The 22,788-nt window shown below is 44.1% G+C and overlaps 1 protein-coding gene across 6 annotated transcripts; it reads right to left on the minus strand.

Moving 5' to 3' along the window:
* Nucleotides 1-960: 960 nt before the first annotated feature.
* On the minus strand, nt 961-21,671 carry CTTN (cortactin). Of its 6 annotated transcripts, none has more exons than XR_005953185.1 (17): nt 21,544-21,671; nt 18,715-18,798; nt 18,385-18,458; nt 17,007-17,136; nt 14,344-14,454; nt 13,608-13,662; nt 12,014-12,124; nt 11,631-11,741; nt 10,241-10,351; nt 8,569-8,624; nt 8,016-8,085; nt 7,350-7,498; nt 4,289-4,378; nt 4,007-4,196; nt 3,047-3,118; nt 2,371-2,775; nt 961-1,314 (listed from the first exon to the last, which is right to left on the minus strand). XR_005953185.1 is itself a non-coding variant. In XM_041411298.1 (17 exons), the coding sequence occupies exons 2-17, from the start codon at nt 18,796-18,798 to the stop codon at nt 2,639-2,641; spliced, it is 1,662 nt and encodes a 553-aa protein (XP_041267232.1). In that variant the 5' UTR covers nt 21,544-21,671; the 3' UTR covers nt 961-2,638. The 6 variants fall into 6 exon arrangements, 5 of the variants coding, with proteins under 5 accessions (XP_041267232.1, XP_041267207.1, XP_041267194.1 ...); XM_041411298.1 differs by adding an exon at nt 12,986-13,096 and having other exon boundaries at nt 961-2,775; XM_041411273.1 differs by having other exon boundaries at nt 961-2,775; nt 3,047-3,115.
* Nucleotides 21,672-22,788: the final 1,117 nt, after the last annotated feature.

Here is a 22,788-nt window from a genome sequence, read left to right on the forward strand (position 1 = left end):
GGAATTTGAAGCAGCTTCTTTAAATTTAGTACAAATCCAGCACCACACCATGAGCATCCTGTTGATAGATATGGACGTGACTGCAGCCCGAGTTTTGGAGGCTCCACATCCCTTTCTGACAAGGAAAACCCTGCAGCCGAGGGAAGAGTTCTTGAACTGCACCCCAGCAGGAGCTGACTTGGAGTATTCAACATCCACAGGCTGCACTGGAAAAGCTCCTGGTGCAGACTGGATTGTCTCAAAAAATCACAGGTGCCTTCAGGTCCACACTCGCCAAGCCAAACCAGCACTTGGGGTGCTCCCTGTGCTTCACTTGGTGAGTTCCCCTGACTCCTGCTCCTCCTTCCCTGGGTAATAACAAAAAAATAAACCCAGTTTGGTTGATTCTTGCTATCGAAAATCCACTTAAATTAGAAATCAACAGCCAGCAGCAGATGGGACAGCCACAAGTGCCTCATGACAGAATTTCTCCACTCCATGCAGCCTTCTCCACGAGGTGAGGCAATCCATGAATAACAACTAGCATTAATCATCAGCACCATTAAAGAATCAAAAAAAGGCTGTTGGGATTTTCTTCCTCGACATTTCCAGTGGTGCATCAAGCACCAGATTCCCAGAGAAGTTCAGGGTTGGAACTGTAAAGTCTGGACAGCAAGGCAGGACCTTCCTGCTGGCAGGACTGAGAGGAACAAAGCCTTGGGAATGACCCACCCTGGCACGAACAAGAGCAGAACAGCTTTAAAAGGATGGAAAAGTTTATTTGATGTAACCCCACGTCTGTGTTTGCAAGAACACTCAGTGCCCTGCTGCCACCAGCATTCCCAAAATCCAGGAGCAGCCACAAACCCTACAGCCCACTGGTGTTTTCAGCAGAAGTAGCAAGCACATAAAAAAAAAGACAAAGCTGAGCCTGATGCTGAGATTTTTCAAAAGAAAAGTATAAAAAAAAAATTCCATGCAAATGGTTCAAAAAGTTTATTGAATATTTAATTTACAAAAATCATATCCCTATGAGGTGTTCTAAAATTGGATAAAATAAACTGCATATAAAACCCAACCCTAGTAATGCAAATACAACACAGATATGAGACCATGGAAAGGAGAAAAAAATAGCAATAATCATGACACACACGTGACATTCATGAAGGATTGTCCCAACCATCCAAGAACTGGTTCAACACGATGCCTTCTCCCTCGACACTCTGTACAATTCACCTTTTTGTACAGGCCTTCCATATTCCATTGGTCCAAATTTAGAGTTGATAAGAAGTCTTTGCCTTCTCTCTTGGCTGCTACACCAGATTTAACATCTTCCTTTTGAACAGAAGGTGGAAAAGAAGGTGGGAACAGACAGTACAGACAAGGAACACGTGCACTACTGGATGCAACTTGCTATCTTTGGTAGGGACCCTAAATCTGCTGTGGTCAGCTTTCTAGAGGGACAGGAATTGCAGTTTTGGCAAAAAAAACCCCAAAACCCAAACATGTTTAATTGTGGTGTTTAGTAGAAGAGTACAGGCAGTTTCTCTTGATCATACCAAAAAAAGTCTCTTGTCTGGTTTAAAAATGAAGATCATTTGCATGGGTTTCAAATCCAATTGTTAACATTCCTTGACTTGGAAATGCTTCCATAAAACGTCACTACTGCACAGCAGGTCCTTCCTCCCGTGTGTGAGCACGGATGCACTGCACACAGAACACAACTGCAACCCCCCCCTCCTGCCTTTTCCTCCTGTTTAAAGCAATGGGAATATTCCTGCAGATCTGGATGCCAGTTTCCTTCTGAACAAGCAGGAATCTCCTTGGGTGACTTAACACTAGCACAGTAACTTTCCCAAATTACCCTGGGAAAAGAGGAGGGTGAAGCAAAAACAAAAGGGTGAAGGAATTTGGGACAATCAGTGCTAGAGAGTTTGCAGCCCTCCTCTGGGATAACACGAGCAGGAGGAGCAGGACCAAGAAAAAATAATTTAAAAAGAAGAAAAAAATTTAATTTAAGAGCCAAAGAAACTCCACTTTAAAGGAAAAGTACCAGACTGTTTCCTTCATAACATTAATATTCCATAAATATTGGACAGTATTTGATTAACTGCAAGTGTAAAACATTTTCTTCATTTTTTTCAAGCACTATCTGGAAAAGGAGAAAAAAAAAAAAAGGAAAGGAAAAAAAGAAAACGAAAAATAAAGAAAATAAGAAAAAACCCAACTCTGTACTTCCCCAGTCCTCTCCACTTGGTGGAAATGCAAACAGCCTGCATAGCCATGACTTTCTCAGCTGCAAACATTTAGTGGAAGACTAACTAGACTTGAACACTTGACTAAATCTGCTCACTTAGGAGTAAAACATGCAATATTACAGCAGACAACTACCTGTCCTCCAAAAGGCTTGGCTAATTTGGCAGAGAAGAAACGTTTCCAGATGGAAATAAATCCCAAGAGCCTCGGTGAAAGACAGAGTAGTTACAATATATTAGCGACTTCTGTGGCCTAAGTGTTTTAAAAAGCATCAGCAAAGTATTAAATATAAAAGCCATATGCATATACCCCCTCCGTCCTCGGGAAAGCCTCGTGGTCTGTCTGTAGTGTGTGAAGTGGTGTGTGGGCTGGGGAATTAAGGCATGAGCAGCAGCAGGAGTCCCTACTGCCTGAGCTCCACGTAGTTGGCGGGGAAGAGGCCGTAGCGGCCCTTGCAGACCCCTCTCCACCAGCCGTCGTCGATCATCTCGATGTTGGTGATGATGTCGTCGGGGTCGAAGGAGATCTCGTCGTCACCCGCTGCAGGGAGAGCCCAGCAGGGTCAGCACCCCTCAGCCAAGGGCTCGCAGCAGCCCCCGCGCCTGGCTGGAAGAGCTTTTTGGAAACCGCCACCAGTCCCACAAACAGCACCCAGCGATCTGCAATCCGCACCCAGTAATTTGCAATCCGCGCTCTTGTTAAACCCCCAAATCCCTGACTTTTCATTTGCCACAAGAGACATAAAAAGGCAAAGAAAAAAAATCCAGATTTATCTCATGCAGAACAGGGTGAAAACAAGAGTTTTGCTCACCAGCTTGGTAATCGTACAGGGCTATGGCTGTGATCCCAAGTTCATTTTCATACTCATCATATGCATTTTCTTCTGAAGAGAGGAGGGGAGAACAATTAAAATATGAAGTACATTATTACCCTCAGTTCTTTTCTGTGGTGCTTCTCCTTCAATTGCACTGCTAACCCACACAGGAAGCAGGCAACAACCCATGCTTGTTGTCAGCAGTGCTGACATTCCTTCTGCATGGGCTTATTCCCTCAATCACACACAGCTGAAGCATGAAAAGAAGCATTTACAGGAGACACTGAGTACAGGACTACATAAAACCAATCGGCCCTGTACTGCTTCTGTAAAATGTGACAGGAGAGCTGAGCCCAAGATCACTGTGTAAGACAACAATTGTACAAGTGGTGGCATGCTGGGGGGGCAGAAAGGGGCCTGTTTAAAATTCCCAGGTTTTTTTTTAACAGAGCAGATTCATCGTTCACAGCTCATTTAACCAGAAGAGGTGAGAAAAAAACAGGAATTCAAAAGAATCTTACTCTTGCAGTTTCATCGATCCCTACTCCACTCCCTCACAGGAACAGAACCCAACACTTCAATACCAAACTCCAAGAACTGTTGATTGGATTTTTTGCTGGTGCAGCACACTTTTAATCCCCAGCTTGGGGCTTTCTTCTCATGTTGAGCCACATTCCATGGGGTGGGAATGGTTACCCCTGAATTTCTTTTTGAACCGAGACCCTGGAGAGCGCTGTAATTACTCCAAAATCATCTCACAAAAATTAACTAACTTCAACACCTGGCTGCAGCCATTTATTAATTTCCTGATTAAAGTCTGCTGGTGGGGAATGCAGAAAGTCTCACTGGACTGAGAGTTTAGCAAACCAGGACAGCGTGCTATGAGCACAGCTGCTCATTAAGCTCTAGCACAAGGAAATAATCCCTATCCTAAAGGGTTTGCTGTGAGACACAAACCTGCTTGGTAGTGGTCTGCTGCTCCTGCCACCTCATAGACAGTCTCTGGCTCGTACTCTGCTTCCCGCGGGCTCACTGCTTCCTGGTAGTCCGGCTGTGCCGCTTTGTAGCCAGCCTCTGGCTCCTGGGCAGCAGGGCGGGATGGGCTGGAGCTCTTGTAGGCTGACCCTGCCTCGTAGGAAACTGCATCCTGCAGGAAGACAGGGGAGCTCCGTCAGGGCTTTGTGAAGAGGTTCCCGTGCTCAGGATCAAAGCCCATGTCCCAGAGGAATCCCAACAAACCTCATAGACTGGGCTGGAGGGCGCCTTCTGCTCTGCCACCTGTATGACAGGAGAGGGAGGTGGGGTCTGCTTCTTGGCTTTAGCTTGCTCCTAAATCCAGGAGAAAGGAAAACTTCAGTGCAGCTCAGTCACTGATGAGGGGACCAAGAGACAACCCTCCAGAATGGACAGGCAATGTATCCTGCAATGAGCTGCTGTGGTCACAGGAGGACTGGGCTGGGCAGAGCACCAGGAATGCAGCACAGCAGAAGAAAAAAAAAGGGAAGAAACAAAACCCCCATAGCACATATGCCTGCCTGTGTTTAAAAACAGCCCCAGAGTTGTTTGGCCCATCTCCAGAGGAACTGCAGGGTTTTGGTGCTCAGTGTATTCATTCTGCTCATCAGCTGGCTGGGCCTCATGTCCCATTTCAGCCTGAGTTTAAAGAACCTGAAGCCCACACATGTCCTGGGTGCACAACTGATGAGCTGCCTCTGGTGAGAAATAGTTGTGCAATGCTCTGGCAGTCTTCACAACATCCTGCCAAGGCAAAGGACTGAACAGCTCAGACAAAAGTGGGTCCTATACAGTGACAGCTGGGATTCAAATGTTCAGAGGAATTAAGAGATGTGATAGAAATAAAAGCAGTACTGCTTTTGTGTTCTGTGACACAAGAACATGGATCTGTTCTGGCACTCAAGTGCTTCATGCTGTGCCATCCCATCAGTAAATCACAGGGCAATTCCACAATCATTGGAAAGCCACTCATTAGGGAGGCAGGACACAGAAGTGCAAGAAATACTGTGTTGCTCACATGGCACAAAACAAGGCAACTATTTCAACAGGTAACACTCATTTTGCCTCTCTTTACCACAGGTGAAAAGTAAACCATGAATCCAGGGCCAAACTGTCTTCTTCACTGGAAAAGGGAGGAGAGGATGTGTGCAATGGGAAGCTGTGCACTCCAGCAGTTTAGGCCCATCAAGCTATAACACCCCAGAGGATTCTCAGGAGAAATGGCAGTACAGAGATGTAGTGGTAGGACTCTGTTGCAAAAAATTCTTCCTTTAGTTTGCTTGTCACAGCTCAGAAAAAAATACATCCAACAAGGAAAGAAAAGCGTGTCTTGAGAGCAAAGCCAGCTTTGAAGACAATTCAAAGCTTAGTGCTGTGCTTTCTGGAAAAAGTCTCTCCTGATGCAAGCCCTCCTTCACTTTTAAATCCTGTGCTACAGATAAAAAGATAAAAAGGCACCAGCAAAGTCAGTGCTAGAAGTGCTAGTCAGTTCTAGTGTTAGAAGTCAAACCTAAGTTTGGGGACAAATTAAGCAGCATCAATCCATTAATGATGGCAAATGTGGCAACACTTTGACTAATTTGTCCTAGGAAATGGGTCTGCAATCCAGATTATAGTTTAGGATCGACACAGCATAATTGCCATAAAACATTTAAACTGCATGGCTCCCCTCAGGCTGGGTTTTGTTCCACAGTGAAATGCTCCACGTGAAAGAGCATCCTGCCTTTTTGTGCAAGGCAGCAGAGTACAGTGAAATCATGAGGCAGCACTGACTCAACCCAGGCATCAAAGAAGAGCTCCCTGAGCACTCTTTGCCTGTGTGACATTTGTGAAAAGCAAACCAGAACGAGGATTACAAGTAACCAGGGCTCTGGAAGGAATGCAGTCCATATGTACATTCCCATTGTGGGAGGGTGTATGCCCACATATCCTCTGGAAGTGAAGAAGTTCACTGACAGAAATAAAGTTCACTCTAGTCAGAGTCCAGGCCTGCCCTCTGCACTCTCTGGATGGTGTGGATCACATTTCTGCCCTTCTCCTGCTCAGCTTGGGAGCAAGGGGCAGTGCCAGCAGAGCCATTTCAGTTCCCCTCAACCTCATCCCCCCTCTCTCTGTGTCTGCAGAAGCCCACAATTAACCATGGAGATGTTCAGGCTGTAAGAGCATTAATCATCTGGTTACGGGGAAATTTAAATACCAGCTTTGGGGGAAAAAAGCTTCAAATGTGTCCAGGCAACAGAATCTTTGATAAAGCACAAGAGAAATCCAGCAAAATGGCTTGGATTTAACCCACACTTACAGCAAAAATACCAGTAGAGAAATAACATAATTACTGAGATAACAATTAAAAAAAAAAAGACAAAGCAATTAAGGTCCCTTCCAATCCAAACCATTCCATGACCTCTTCCTCTCCCAGCTTTTCTCCAGCACAGTAAAAAAACCCCTGGAGTGTTTGGGGGAAGGTACAAAAAGTCCACATGGAGGAAAGGCAGCATTAGAATGATGCACAGAAGGTGAGCTCCCATTCAGCTCGTGACATATTTCTGCAGTGAACATATGCTTACACTGCACATCGTAATGTTGTAAGGCAAAATAGGTGATAAGCTGAGAGAAAAGGGGAAAACAAGGGGGGAAAAAATAAAAAAAAAAGCAATCACTTTAGAAGAAGAGAGCCTACCAGGCAGTCTTTTATACTCTTAAAACAAATTATTTACATCAAGCCTTAAGCCTCCTATAATACAAACTAATACAAACAAATATGCAAATCCCATAAAGCAGATACAGTTTCTGACTAAACATGTCCTGAAATTATCTTGCTTATGAATAACACAAAAATCATGAAGATTTTACCCATGAAAATGCAAAGTAATTTTTTTTTAATTCCCTAACTAAGATTCCTAATTAACATTTGGAAGATTATCTTCCCCTGATCTCCCGACTGTGTGTTATACCACCTCCACCTGCCAAAACACTGATCCCAAAGGAACAGCATCACCAGCTCTCACTGTGGAGTGAAACTTCTTGAACATGCAGGGTGTTTTGAGGGCCACAGAGCTCTCACCTCATGAGCTCCTCCGTGCCCAAAGGGAACATGGGACTGCCAAAAGGCAGAAGTACAGGAGGAAGAGGCCAGGCTGGAGTCAAACACAGCTGAAGCACAGGCACAAACACACACTTCAAGCTTTAAAGGCCAGCTGGAAAGAAGGAACCTTTTCTAAAAGATTCTCTCTTCCCCTAGCACTGCATTGAAACCAGGCTGCACCAATGGGATTTGAGTCTTACTGACCTCCAGTTTCCTCCGAGCCTCCTCCTGTTCCTGCTTCTCCCTGGCCATTCTTTGGGCTCTCTCAGCTTCTGCCTTCCTTCGGTCTTCCTGCTCTTTCTCCTTGGCCAGGTTCTCAAAGTTAGCTCGGATGCTGCTTGTTTTATTGGCAACTGTAACATGGAAAAGAACTTAAATCAAATCATGTCTCAGGCTCGATATAAAAGTAGCCTGGAATGAGTTCTTGCTATGAATTTCTGCTTTTCTGTCTTCTGAGTTTATAGTTCAGTCAGGAGAGTCCTTCTACCTCTCTTTCTTCCTCTCCCTTCCCAGCTCAAACCTCTCATGCACCTTATTTCTCTTCCAAAGAAACATTGTAATCCTTCTCCCTCCTCTCCTTCATGGTACAGGCCCCAGCACTAACCTACACAATTTATTCTTCCTTATTCCTTCCTTATTCTCACACTTTATATTCTCCCTTCCTTAACCCTGATGAGCCTCAAGAGAAAAAACAAACTGGAACAAAGCAAAACAACCTCTAAAGGAGGGAGGGAGAATATCTGAGGTTGCTAAAGAGCTGCAAATACAGCAGTTCTCTCTGGATGACCCTTACTCAGCACTATTACATCAATAATCCAGGATTTCAGACATAATCACCTCCAAAGAAAGGATTTGGGGTCAAAGCCTTACCAGCTTCTACTGGCTTGGTCTTCTGATAAGTTGATGATGGTTTCTCAATATCCTCAAAAGTTGCTGCATTCTATCAGTAAGGACAAAAAGGATACATGTAAAAAACTCCACAAATTCATGAAGACATTCACGCAGCCTCAACCTGAGATATCTTACTGTGATACTGTCCCTAAGGCAGAACATCAAAACCAAATCAGGAAGGATCAAAACTACAAACAGAACAATCCCTTCTGCAAGTCAAGCTAGAAAGAATTAATCTTCAGGAGCAGTTCTGAACACATCAAAATCCTATTAATTAAAAATAAAAAAGTTTATGAGTGACTCACCAGAACTAAAAACAAGGCAATAAACATACATTGTGTAGCTGTTGCTGTTCTAATCCACACAAGCTGGCATCAGCTCTGTGTGTATAAATTTGTTTTTTAAAGGTTTAGAAAAGCACAAAACTCTGCCCTTAGACTGGAGAAGTGTCCAGAAATAAAGAGCTGAGCAGTGCAGATCTAACCAGGCTGTTCTGCCTGGTCAGAAGTCATGGCTCTTTGAAGCAATTTACCTTGTCCATTCGATCTTTCTGGACACCGTACTTGCCTCCAAATCCTTTGGAATAATCTAAAAGCAGGACAAAAAAGGTCAGAACAGGGAGTTGGGTGCCCCTCCCTCCCTTGCTGCCAAATGCAAACAGCCACCTCAGGTGCAAAGAGCCATTTCAGCCTCATGCAGAGCCACAGTGACAGCCACCAGAGAAAATGCAACTTGGCTTTGATGCAGAGAGGACACAGAAGCCCAGGAGCCTTCAGGAACACCAGCAGATGACAGACCGTGGGCCACATGCATTCCCTGAGTAAACACAAAGCTGAGGATTGAACAGGTATCAAGCAAGGAGTAAGGGAGGAGCTCTCCTGATGCATCACTTCTGTAACACAGCCTTTGACAGCACCAATTCTGAGCCCTCTGCAGGAATCATGGAGCCTGAGCCATTTTGCTTTGCTCAAAGGAGTCTTCGGTGACCACGGAGGTGTTTTGGTTTTGGCTCTTTTTTCCTCTTTGTGAATGGCAGGAAAATGTAACAATTTTCTCATTCCAGTGGTTTTGGTTGAGATACTCAGCTGGTGAATATTAAAGCCACTGGTGGTAATTCCTGCTCTACACATGGAAATGGGAAATTACAAAGGCCAGGCTTTAGCTGCCTAAAGCAACTCACCAGCAGAGAAATGGGGTGGCTGTGCTATCCCCATACCAGCCCTGAGCTGCACTCTTCCTCCCAGCTGCTGCTGCCCTGAGCACTTGTCACACTCCCAAATTCACCCACCAGTGACATTGATAAAAACAACAAACCCAGACAGGAGGGAGTTTAATGGGAACGTCTGAGGAGCACCAGAGCAGGACAACAGCAGCAGCAAGAGTGTGTGACTGGAAAAAGACTTCTTTGTGGTGTGTGAGCTGTAGGAATGTGCCCTTAAACTGCCCATATTTCCTATCCATCCCTGGAATACAACCCCTTCTCCTCTCAGCCCCCAAACTATTGGCTCTCCCTGCCAGCCACTGCAGTGCTTGCACTCAGGCTCTGAAAGTCTGAATAGATGTCACTATAGCACAGGAAAATACCAGCTATCAATGAACAACCTCATTTTCTTCAGCTTTGTACATATTTTCAGCCAGAATAAATACACTACACTTACATTTTCCTGCTCCAGACTCCTCACTTTAAGATAATGGAAAACCAGGAATTCATGGGTTGTACCCCAACTATTTCACAATGAATAAACAGAGCATTATAACAGCATTTGCTCACCCAAGAACTACAAACATTCCCTACTTCTTTCAAAGACTACAATCATTTTTAAATGATCATGCCACAGCCTGTTTCTTGTTAATAGTTACGTGCATGGTTATTATCTGAATATTTTTCCACTAATTTACCCAGGCAAAACTTTATATTTAGTCTCTAAAACTGATTTCATTAACATCATGCTAACAATAATGTCATTATTCCCCTGCATGTACAGCTATAACTAACTCAGGACTTTGCAGAGCTGTTGACTAAACACTGGCTGTTTGGTTGAGGCAGTATCTTAAGGGTAGAATAAAGAAAACAGCTGGACCATGGAAGAACAGAAGCGCAATAAAGTGTCTGCACATTCCTGGCATTGATCTACCCAGAAAACTATTTCAGACTGTGTGAGAAGTGGCTGCACTGGTAAGAAAGTAACAAGTGAAAACGGTGCCTTGTTGAGATTCATGCTTGGCTAGTTTCTCCTTGTAATCAAACCCCACAGCAGATGGGTCCTGCCTTTCTGTCTGTACACCAAATTTCCCTCCGAAACCACTCTTATAGTCTGAAAAAGCCACATGGGATATGTTAAAATCAAGGCAGGGAAATAAAGTTCAGTCAGAGACACTCAAAATTTTTTGCAATATTTTCAGTTATCAGCAAATTTGGATGGTGAAAAAAAGGGAAATACGTCAAGACACTTCTGAAAAAAGTTTCAACTTGAGGTGATTTATCATAGATAAGAACAACATTCTGAAGTCACAGAAAAAAAGCATTTCTCAATATTTTTCATCCATACTGCATAATGCACTTGCATTTGATGAAAGATATGAACACGGGTACACAGGTAATTTGTTCATCCAAACAAAACAACAAAAGATACAAGAGAACAAAGTAAACACCAAAACAGTACAAGAGAATCAAATGAGCTTCCTTCATCAGTGTGGTTAACATTTGTACAGAGAGCTGACTTTAAAAGAGGTGTGAAGATGGGTCCCACAGAGACCACCCTCCAGATACTCCTTAAAGGAAAGAGGAATTTTCCGGCTGCCACACAGCTTGAGGGAGAAAAGGTTTCAGCTAAGAGCTTGTTATTCCCTACTGCTGCCTAGGGAGCAGCAATTTACATATACATATACATATATATATATATATATATATATACACACACACATATACACCTGTGTGCTATAAAATTAGGGATGGCACAATAGCACAGAAAAAAGGGATTCAGGTAATCCTCTCACAACAAGTTTGCTGGAGCACCCAGCAGAAAAATATTTTGAGGAACAGTTTTAATTTCATTGCTTAAAAAATATTAATTTCTTTAAGTCAAGAGCAGTGACAAGCAGAGGGTTGAGGAGCAACAGCTGCATTTTACAGGAAATTGTATTTTTACTGGAAACCAAGTATTTCACAGGAATAGGTACCCCACAGGCCATGAAAAAGAACAGCAATTGATTTTAGACTCTTCCTGCCTGGAAATGGGGATATACACAACAGAATTCAGAAGGGAAAATTTATTTGTGGAAAGTACAAAGGAATTCCTAACCTGTGGTTTGCAGCTCAACTGAAAAAGGAAAATAATCCAGCATACTTGCAAGCCCCTAAAAGGAAAATTTAGTCCTGAGCCTGGACTTTGAGGGGCTGGGTGTCAGCTGTGCCAAAGCTGCTCTGCAGCCATCAGGTCACCCGGTGACAGCAAAACCCAGACACAGGAAAGGAGCCTCACGTCAGCTCCTGTGAGGCTGTGCCCAAAGACACCAGGGCAGGGCTCACACAGGCACCAGGAGGTCAAACGAGGGCAGGCAGAAAGCACAGCAAGGAACTGGGAGCTGATGTACCTTTCTGGGACTCGTGCAGCTGCACCTTCTCCTGGTGGTCCCAGCCAAGGGCACATTTGTCTTGTCTGTCTGTTTGCACGCCAAACTTGCCTCCAAAGCCCTTCACATAATCTGTGAAGTTTTCAGAAAACATTATTGCAATTTGTAGCCGCAAAACACATTTAATAAAAAAAACCCAGGAATACGTTAGGGGATAAGCTGCCCTGTTAATAAAACATTCACTCTTTTAAGGGGATCCAAAATCTGCACATGCATGGGGTAAACACACACCACAAAAAGAAACCCCAAACAAACTAAAAACTTCCACCCAAAAATACCCCCAAAGTATTTTTCCCAGGTTTAAAAGGATCTGAGCTACTATTTTTAAAGAAGATAATAAAAACCTTTCTGTGATTCATGTTTTTCCGTTTTGCCTTGATATTCAAAGCCAACAGCACTTTTATCCACTTTGTCCTTGTCAACACCGTATTTTCCACCAAAGCCCTTGGAATAATCTAGAGATAAGAGGGAAGAGTTTTGTTTGTAAGTGTTCAGCAACAAAATCATCACCTTGAGGAAGTGTGATAATCAGGGCTGCTAGCACTGCACTGTGTTTTAAAAGAAGCACTGACATCCACAACTAAACTTGATTTCAGACACTGAAGTCAGAAATCCTTCAGAACACATTCTCCAGGATAGAAAATAAAATAGCATTTTGCTGGGCAATACCAGCAATTCAGCTGCCTGGCTCCTTGGTAAAATTCTGAGGACACTTAGGGCAAAGTGAACTTCAAAATCCACGTCAGCAACAGCCTGGATGCTTTTAAACACCCCCTGCTCTTTGTCAGCATTTCTAGAGTCCAAATATTTTTTTGGGCATTCAAATATTTCTTTGGGACAAACAGAAAGCAGATGGCAAAAATGTCACCATTTTTCAATAAAATGGTAAATTTTTGATTATGTATGCCTGGAAACTTGAGCAGCAACACAATATTAACTCTAAACACTGTTAAGTGTTTTAATCCACAAACAGCTGATTCTTTTAGAAGCGCTTCTCTGTGGTGGTTAAGCTGCTCACAGTCTGAATACTTTGATTTACAGCTTTTCAAAAGGAGCTGTAAAAAACCTCCAGACAAACCTGTGTGCACTGGACCATCCCTTAAAACCAGGCAGACTTTTTTCAGTTTGGTTTTTTTTTTTTTTTTTTTTTTTCCCCCAGAGGTTGAGGTTTTCAGCAAAATAAATTTTACCCAGCATTACCTTTCAGCAGGTTAGGAGTGCAAGAGGTGTGAAACATGAGTATTTTACAACATGGGCTATGGGCAGTGCCTACAGCACTAGGGAAGGGGCTTGCTAACACATGTGTGTCTATTCACCCTTCTGGGAGTCGTGTTTCTCAGTTTTCCCCTGGTAATCAAACCCCACTGCACTCTTGTCCACTCTGTCAGCCTGTACTCCGTATTTTCCACCAAAACCACTTGAGTAGTCTGCATTAAGAGTAAAGCACAATAAAAACAGCATGAAAGCAACTTGTCATGGATACAGCATAGCTTAGCAATTGAGGGGAAAAATAAGTTATTTCAGAACTCAAGTATTATGAAGGCTTTAGCAAATAAAATGCAGTTTAATTTTAAACACAAGATATGCAACAGTCCTACAGCTTATGATGGTTCCCTTTAAATTTTTTCCCTATTTCCAAAAGGGTGCAATACAGCAAAGAGCAACTCTCAGTCTTCCTGACACGTCCCTGAACCTCACTTCAGAAAGAAAAATTAGACTCCTGACGACCCACTATTTCCTTGCCTTAAAACCTCATCAACTCATGAAACTGCTAGGAAATTAATTTTTTCCTCCTCTGTTCCACCAAACCCACCATTTGATTCACTGGGAATGTCATTCAGAGGTCTCACTAAAGGAGGTACTTCCCACACACTGAAAGAATCTACTCTATTTTTTATAGAAAACGTGCCCAGCGAGGTGGCCACCTCCCCACTTTACCTTTTTGGGAGGGATGCTTCTCAGTTTTGCCCTGATATTCAAACCCAACAGCTGACTGGAAGAGAAATAAAATGACAACTGTGACAGAGTGAGGCATTAGGAGAAAAACTGCACACACTTCAGTAGACATAGAGCATGGCAAGTTCCTGTGTCTTTCTGTACTGCTCTGACCCTCTGGACTGGGGGCATAAATACCTCTTTAACTTATGGGCCATATTCATTTACACGGCAATTCATTTACATGTGCTCATGGCCAGGGTTTTGTCCTCCCTTGCCAAGGCAAATTGTACCAGCAGCACACTTCAGCCTGGCCTTGCCAGGTCCAGCAATTCACTATGACAGAAATCCAGTATTTTCATGCAGGGATTGATATGCAGTCTTGGAAAAGGATATCAATTATCCTGCCCAGTAGCTTATGTTGTGATACAGGACAAACCATCCCCAAACATTCAACAGTATTCACATTGACCTTGTCAAAGAAAACAAAAAAGCAGTATTTTAACATCTCTTTTCAGCTTTCTCTTCAACTCATCTTAACTTCCCACAAGGGCTTTTTCTACTCTGCTTTAAACAGTAATTTATCTCCCTAAGAGTCAGTGTTAGCTTCTGCTAAATTTCAAGGAGAGCAGGAAGAGCAGCCCACACCAGCATCCTAATGCACTGGAATTCTGCAGTTTTATGTACAAAAGGAGAAAATCAACCACTGTGGGTGGCTGCAGGAGATGAAATCACTCACCTGGTCAACTCTGTCGGTTTGTACTCCAAACTTGCCACCAAACCCTTTCACCGAATCCACTTGAGAGCAATGCTTAGAAAGTTTGGATTGGTATTCATGTCCAACAGCTGACTGGAAGAAATTGGTGAAGTTCAGAGACAGCAGTTCTACACAGTCCTGTGTGTCAGACAAAACACTGCACCAAGCAACTGGAGGGTGAGTTTTGTTACCAACATGCATCACTGCCACTCCTCCTGTTGAAACCAACTTCCCTGGAAATTCCTACTCACTTGGGAAGTCTCCACAAGGATGTTGCCATGCTACCAATCCAGCCTAGGCAAGGGAAGTGACTGCATTTTACGGGGACTATTTTATGCCCTGCATTGGCACTTCAAAAGCACAGGAATGAAAACAAGACAGGTACAGAGGGAGTCTTGGTGGTGTTCATGCAGAATTTGAAGTGAATTTCAGGTGAAACATACAGCCTTGTGTTTATTTGGGGATCTGTTTTAGCTGACAGAGGACTGCAACAAATACAACAATATTTTTGTACAACAATACAAATACAACCAAAGCCAGCTGCCATTGGTTTAAGGAGGGACCCAAGTCTGCTGCATAAATCACAATTAGAGCATCTTCCTCACATGCAAAATGGTGTTGAACATGAGGAGATGCATTAACACCGGTGCCAAAGATATCCCAGACCTGCATCCTGACCCTAGAAGTTGAGCTAAACAGAGGCTGAGCTCCATCCATCCCACTGGCAGGATACAGGGATATGTAATTACACACCTGGACGTGCCTCCACACAGCCCTTGCTAGTGTTACACTGACCTAGTGCTAGGGAGCCCTTCCAGCTCCTGAATTGATGCTGGAGCCTCACACCTCGAGTAAAAATGCTTTTTCCTTGCCCAGTGCCAACACTGGGAACTGGCCAGAGCAACCTGCAACTCACCAGTAACCCAACACTGCATAATCTGTGCCAGGCAGCTGGACCTAGGTGAACTAATTCGAGGAGACAAGGTGTCTGCACACCTCGGATTTTACAGTGTTTGCTCTTTTTCTTCCACAAGGGGCTGGAGGGAACATTCCCAGCAGGTTGGGAAGCAAAGCATTACTGGCTGAAGTCATTGCCAGGTAACAGACAAAGGAGATCAAGGATGGCAATAACAGGATACTACTTTAACTCAAAAACATTAAAAAAGCTCCCTTCTTTTCCTGACTGAAACAACCACACTCCTGTCCATTTTGCAGGTGTTCTGTAGTACAGTATCTGTGAAATGTGACAGAAAAGGCTCCCACCTCCCTTTTTGCTTCCCATTATGTTTATGAAGCTCTGAAAACTTTAGTTTTTATGTGGTTTTACCTGATCTCCCTTTTGTTACACAGACTGAGATATAAGCGTGGTGTTTTCTTGGTGGTACCAGGACTTTCTGCATTTCACCAAATACCAAGCATTACAACAAAACCCCCCTTAGAAATTTGGGGTTTTTTGGTAATCCGTATTTCAGAATCAAACACCCTCATCACTTTTCTATACATTTTACACCAGCTCAGGAGGTATGGCACATAGAGTGATGGAAATGTTCATTTTAACTCAGAACCAAGGTTTTGCCCTAAATGCAGCAAAACCCTGCACCATGACAATGCTACAGCCACCCTGATTTAATGGCCAAGCCTTAAAGCCAAGCTTTAGGAGCAGCACACCTGCACAGATACCTGCAAAGGAGACATCTCAGCCACAAGGCTTCAGAACTACAGTTACAAGGGAGAAAGATTCATTACAAACAGAAATTGTGAACACCTCCTGCCACCAGCATCACTCACATGGGCATGACCAGCATGTTTTTCCCCATGATTAATTCTGGTCTATGGGAAACACTGCTGACTTTTGTTCCTTTCTTTTTGCCACAGACACAGGTGAGGGATAAACTGCTGACACTAGAGAGCAGCAGCAGAACAGGCCTAGTGATTGAATCTGCTCAGCAATCCCTTTCTCAGATTCAGTGTTTGGCCCACTGAGAACTGGACAGCAATTATCTCTGGAATATGAGAATCCAGCAAAAATTTAAGGCTGTCAAGTTACCAATAACACAGAAAGAAAGTAAGAAAACTTTTGTAATTGGAAATGTTTTGATTCTTATTTAGCAGAGCTCATGAAAGAAAGCAGCCAGAAGCTGATATGCCTATTTATCACATGACTGAAGGAGTTATACTAAGAATTAAAATTTAACAGTGTAACATAAGCAGCCATTAACTCCTTATATTAAAAACTACCACCTGATTGAAGTAGAATAGTTTAAATACTTGCATTATTTGTCACTGTTCACAGTTTGTTCACAAGAGCTGCACTCTGATTTTAAAGCAGCAGCACACCCTTTTTTCATTTTTTTGGCAGTCTCTATCTATATGCATAGAAGAGCTGGCCCAGCATCCAAATAAAAAGATCATACTGGATTTATTAATGCACCAAGCCCTTTGCTCATTTAGAAACACAAATTAAAAAACTTGAATCCTGACTCCAGGGGAATCATCTCCAGACCTGGCATCAATCAAAACCACGTGGGGCCGTTGCACACCCCACAGCAGAGCTGGAACAAGCTCAGCTCACACAGAGAGTGGTGCTGGCCAGGCTTATCCCTTCAGTGATCACTTCAGCCCAGGGAAGCCCCATCCACACTTACTTTATCCATGCGATCTTGCTCCACACCAAACTTCCCTCCGTAGCCATGGGAAGCTTTTGGTCCTGTTTGCAGCTCCCTCTCTTTGAGGTTCTGGTGTTCTTGGAATACATTCTCCCTCAGCTGATGAATACTTTAAAAGACAACAAAGCAGCAACTTTTACAAAGGAACTTTCAGCAAGCAACCTCAAAAAGATGCAAAATATAAAGCTGACAAAACTATCATCTTAATTAGAAGTTGGATCACTTGTATTTTTCAAGCCCTTCCCATTTTTTCAGTGTATGAAACATTTCCACATATTCTGAGACACTGGATTTGTCCCACTGCAAAATGTTTTTTTTTTTTAAAAAAAAAGAAACTGCAGGTTTTAAGACGAATGTGGAAGGGAATTTTGCCCCAAATTGATTTGTGCCTGAAACGTAATTTTTTTCCTCGTGTCCTAATTTAAATTCTTCTCAACACTTTCTATTTAGATGGCAACTTTTCAGAACAGGAATAATCTCTTATCACACAGTCTCTGTGGTATCAGGGCTAATTCTAACACAGCATTCTGGACAGCACTGTACTGCAAAATAAAGATGTAAGGAAACTTGCACATCCTCTTCCCAATGTGATCCCTTCAAATTTGCAGAATTGAACTGAGGGCAGTGCAGGCCATGAAAAGAAGAGTGACCCAAGGTGTAATCTGTACTTTAAGCACTTCCCACCTGAGTTTTAAGCTTCCTCAAGTGTAATTCAGCCAGCAGGAATTCCCACTGCCCTCAGAATAGAGCAGAGCAACACTGATCCCTGAAGTAACCAGAGTTCAATCTCCCTCTTTGCAACAACACGCATTTCCTAAAATTGCTTTAAAGTTCTGTCCTAGACACTTTTTGTAAGAAATACAGGATTCAGGAGATGCATCATTTCTGTTTCACATATCCCTGTGTGATGCTTTTCCACCAGAGAGCTCAATTTGCTACTTCGCCAGGGTTTTTATGAGTTTGGTTGCAGCAGTTTTCTAATCAGAGTGTAAGAATTAAGGGACCAAATGTTTCCTTAACGTACCCAACTGAAACTGCTCAGATCCCTCAGCTTCTCCCCTAGCACTACTGGCTCTTGCACCAAAACAGCATAAAAAACCCCTTTTCAGATACAGAGGCAGGAAAAATCACATTTCCAGTGACAATGAAAAATTCAAGGGTCCCTGCACCATATTTCTGCTCTTAATTTCAGCTCTGAAGACAGACAGATTTGAAAGACCAGCCATCTGGCAAATAATCAATCTTCTACAGGGACTCTTGTTTTAATTATGAAGACGCAAGTAACTGAGATCACGAGTTGATTAAAAGTTGCCAGGGACTGTGCCTATTAATACATTTCACAAGAGAGCTGCTTTACTTGATGTGCTCTTGGTGGCCGGACCCATTCACGGTTTTAGCTCCCCAGCGCTGTTCTTTCTCACTCACATCGTTCTGTGAAGGACACACGTAAAAAGAGAGTTAAAACCCCAAAGGAATCACCAGTCACACACATTTCAGAGCCCACAGCAAAAGCTTCCAGCAGTCACTGAGACCACAAGTGTTGGAAAAGCAGCTTCACTTCCCCTCCACTCCAGGGACATGCTCCTGACAGCTCATTTGGCCAAGACACGTCTCCCACCCCGCAGAGCTCCTTTGGAACTGCCCCAGAACAAGTTCCTGGTGGATCAGTAAACCCCAAAAGCCATACCACAAAGTCTGGATCTGTCTCCCAGTCATCAGCTCCATCATCCTGGCTGACAGACACGGTGTGGCCTGCAGTAGCCTTCCACATCTGCAACACCAGCAGGAGAAGCAGGGTCACTCTCCACTCACCTGCCAGCTCATTTGATTCGTGCAGGAGCTGACAGAGGAGACGCAATCCAAAATTCCCAATAAAGTATGTTATTTAACCGCATCACCAAAAGCTGTGCTTGCAGTGAAAACAGGTTTGACCACTGGAGCCCAGGCTGTCTTCTCAAGCTGGCTTACAAACCTGTTTAACTCTCCCATCTGCACTGTAAAAAGATTAGGAGCAATTGCTGTTTCAAGAGAACAAAGTCACCTTTCTTTGCTCAAATTAATGAGTGCCTTTTGTGCAGTCACTGCACTCAAAGACTTCTGCTCACACAGGTTTCCAAGCCAACATGCACTTTCAAAGACTGCTGCTAATTCTGGATCCTGTGCATACAATTAAGGTGCAGGAATAGGTGATTTTTTCCCCCCCAGGCATTAAAAACGGTGAGCACAACATTGTTCTTCACCTGCATTACACCTGCACAACCTCCTCTGCCGTGCAGGGAGTTCCAGCACTGCGACAGAAATCCCAACAACTCTAAGAATTTGCACACAACCCAGAAACTGCTCCAACAACAACAGAGAACAGGAGTGTCTGTGCTCCTCAGGTAATCCCCAGTGAGACACGGTGCTCACAAACTCAGCACCTTGTCTGGCTTTCAGGAGAAACAGAGGGTGACTGCAGACTCATTAAAAAAGCAAACAATGAGTTCTAGAAACAACATCCAGCACTTTCAAGAGGTTAATGATTTGGGGCCTCTTAGTTTCTGGAAACTTTATTCCCTGTGAATTATCAAGTTGGATGCTTTTAATTAACAGTTCAGCTAGTTCGCAGAATTCCTGATCTTCCTGGTGCTGGTGGCTGGATTTTACACCCTTTATTCTACATAAATCAAAACAAACACATTCTAGAAAGCAAAACTGAAACATCAAACTACAAGCTGCCTTTTCTCCCAGCTTTTTCAGAACACACTTCAGAGACATGATTTTTTCTTTGCTACTCAACTAGAGTTCAGTTTTTTAACATAACAGTATTCTGTCCACTTACCTTTATCCTTCCAATTAAGAACAGATTACAAAGATAATTATCATAGGCTATTTAATTCACACAAGCATAATTCAGTGGGCGGGATGAAAACTCATTCCCTCTTCAATGCATAGCTAATACTCCCTGGGTAAAGTCCACAGCTCGTTCTGTCAGGCTCGTTCTGCAGCCTGGCAGAACGAGCTGATGAGCCACTTTGATGGAGCATTTCAGATATTTCAGGACTGGTAACATGAGTGAGAAGAGCTGGAAAACTGACAGTCAAACACCAGGGTAGCAAATGCTGGAGTAGCTGGGAAGGAGGCTGTAAAAGCAGAGCAGGTGACATATTAACAGTATTAGCACATTTCCTCTCATGTTTTTTCAGGTCTCCCATCTCCAAATTCCTCTGGCAGTTAAGGAACTAACCTTTATAATAGTACCTCATATCCAAAAAACTTCTGAGACTGTGAACCTTTAGAACACAGGTGGTTTAACGTCGTCCTTAAAATACTCTGTCTAAAGCCTTCTCTCACATGACTGTGTCTGACTGTCCTACTCTTTCCTACTAAAATCCAATGTCTCACCAAAAATCCCTCAAAGGCCTTGGAAAGTAGAACCCAACCAGCTTTGTAATAAATGAAATTCAACATGGGTCCAAGTTCTTCCTAACTTCTCCTAAGGGACACGTTCTGTATCCATCCTGAGGTGCTCCACCATGCTGTGCAAGATGTTTGGGAATGGAATTCAAGTGATGAGAGCTGACTCAGGGGGGATGTGTATGGTGAGTTTCTATATGCTTTGTGCCAAACACAAGTACTTGTTTCTTATGTTCACTTGATTGATGTATTTTGTTCATTCAGCCGTGCTTGGACATTTCAAAGAACAAAAGCTGGATCCTTCAGTCTAGGTTTCACCGCTTCCTCCTCAAGCTCTCACAAACAATAGCGCAGGGAAGAAGGATTTCACACGCACCCCCGTGCAAAATCCAGCATCCACCACGATTCTCTCCAAATCATGCGCACAAACGCCAACATTTTTCCACAGCTCAACCCCGCACTCTGAATTCCACAAGGAGCAGAGCAGCCCCAGCGGCCGGGGCTCCCTCCCAGTCCACAGCCAGCAGGAATAAGCCTGGTTTCCGCCTGCTATTCCAGCACCGATTCCAGGGCAGAACGAGGAGAAACACGATCTATTCATGACTCACAGGCTCACGTGGTCATGATTCCTGAAGGAAGAAGCAAACGCTACGGTTCGAACACAAACCCAAGCTAAATATATGCCTCGAATGTATGCGCTGCCCGGCTCTGCTATGACTAATCGGCACACACATCATCCTACCCAGCACCTTCAGCGGCAGCCTCGGCACGTCCCCGCTGCCCGGGCCTAGGGACGAGCTCGGGCAGCAGTGCCGAGGCTCGGGGCGCAGCTGAGGGCAGCGGGGAGCAGCTCCCGGGCTGGCCGGGCCCCACGGCCTGAGCCCGGCGCCGCGGGCGGGGGCTCCGTCCTGAGCGGCTCCACCACCGTGGGGAGCCCCCGCCGCAGACGCTTCCCTTCAAGTTCCCATCTTCGGAGCTGAAATAATTTTTTTTTAAAAAGAAAAGAAAAGAAAAAAAAAAAAAAAGCCACCGAGTCGCGACGCCCCCCGGCTCTGCCCTGCGCTCCCCGGCCGTGCCCGCAGCCCGCGGCCCGGCTTCCCTTCAGCCCCGCCGCGCTTACTCTGCCCCTGCCGCCGCCTCTTCCTCGGCGCTGGCTCCCCGCCGGTGCTTCCCGGGCTGGCGGCGGCTGCTGCTGCTGCAATTTCCGCTTCTCCCGAGCTCCCACTTCCTCTTCCCGGCTCCAGGTGGGAGCGGGACGGGCTCCGCTCCGCCCCGCCGGGAGGGGCCGCGCCGGCGGCTGTGGGAACGCCGCCTCTCCCGGCCTGCGGGGCTCCGACCCGCTCCAACAATCGTAAACGCTTATTTCTGGAGCTGCTCCGTCCCCTGTTTCTTTCAGCCGCTCAAAAAATGCAGCATCAGTAGTTTTAAAATGGCCACAGGGGAGTTGCTGGTGCAGTTGTGAGCATCCTTGTTTTTTAATACTCACTTTTGCACCGTCATGTTTTGGAAGTCGCATGTACTCCGTCCCCAGGGGTTTTCATCGCTTTTTATCAGTGGGCAAGAGGTTCCCCCGTGGCTGGGATCCGATCAAATGAAACGGATGCCAAAATGGAAACGAGGGGGGTTTAAAACACCGTGGAATGAGGTACTGGTTTGTTAGCGTCTTCTAAAGGAGGGGAAGGCCCTAAGGAACGCTATTTCTAGCGAATAAAACTATTACAGATAAACACACAAATTCAAGCTGTAATAGAGGGCAAGATGATAAAAAATCCAGGGGAACACAAGAAAAATTCCAAATGTAGCCAGTTCATGTCATAAATAGGTCCATTACTTTTTCCTGGATTACATGCAGTGCGATTTACCCCATAAACTCAATACAGCATATTTGAAAAGGGCTGAATTTACTCCAAAAACACTGTCTGCTAGAGGGGAATACACGTGCAGAAAACCTTAATCCTTTAGGCATTACTTCTCTGTCTTCTGTGTCTTTTTGAAGTCTTCACCTGTCCCTCCATATACAGGTAGAAATACCAGCCACATTTATATATCCTGTAAAACCAAAAGGTGCTGTCACTTCAGTTAACTACAATTGCCCTTTCCCTCCCAAGTCCCCTACTATTAAGAAACAAATTAACAAAATGTAGAATAACTTGTGCACCAAAGCTACAACCCTGACAGTGGGAAGTGAAAAACTTTCATTTTAAAGGCAAGGTGACTCTTCAGCTTCTTTTAAAAGTACCACCCCCAAACATAGAATGTCAATTTTTATTTACCTGAAATTAATTTTACTGCCCTTCCGTCTCAATCTTTAGCCTACCAAGCTCCAAAAATAAATTCTGCTTTGAACTAATTTACCTGTTCTCCA

This window comes from Onychostruthus taczanowskii, unplaced genomic scaffold (genome assembly GCF_017590055.1).
Source record: "Onychostruthus taczanowskii isolate IOZ18803 unplaced genomic scaffold, ASM1759005v1 scaffold101, whole genome shotgun sequence".
Taxonomy (NCBI): Eukaryota; Metazoa; Chordata; class Aves; order Passeriformes; family Passeridae; genus Onychostruthus; species Onychostruthus taczanowskii.

Bases quoted from the DNA above. Each gene is read 5' to 3' on its own strand.
- CTTN (XM_041411298.1), bottom strand. From the start codon at position 18,798: ATGTGGAAGGCTACTGCAGGCCACACCGTGTCTGTCAGCCAGGATGAT. The intron at 17,137-18,384 runs GTAAAGCAGCTC...TGTCTTTTAAAG, and splicing joins GGCCACCAAGAGCACATCAA to TATTCATCAGCTGAGGGAGA. The intron at 4,197-4,288 runs GTTTGTTGGGAT...GTCTTCCTGCAG, and splicing joins CCTCCAGCCCAGTCTATGAG to GATGCAGTTTCCTACGAGGC.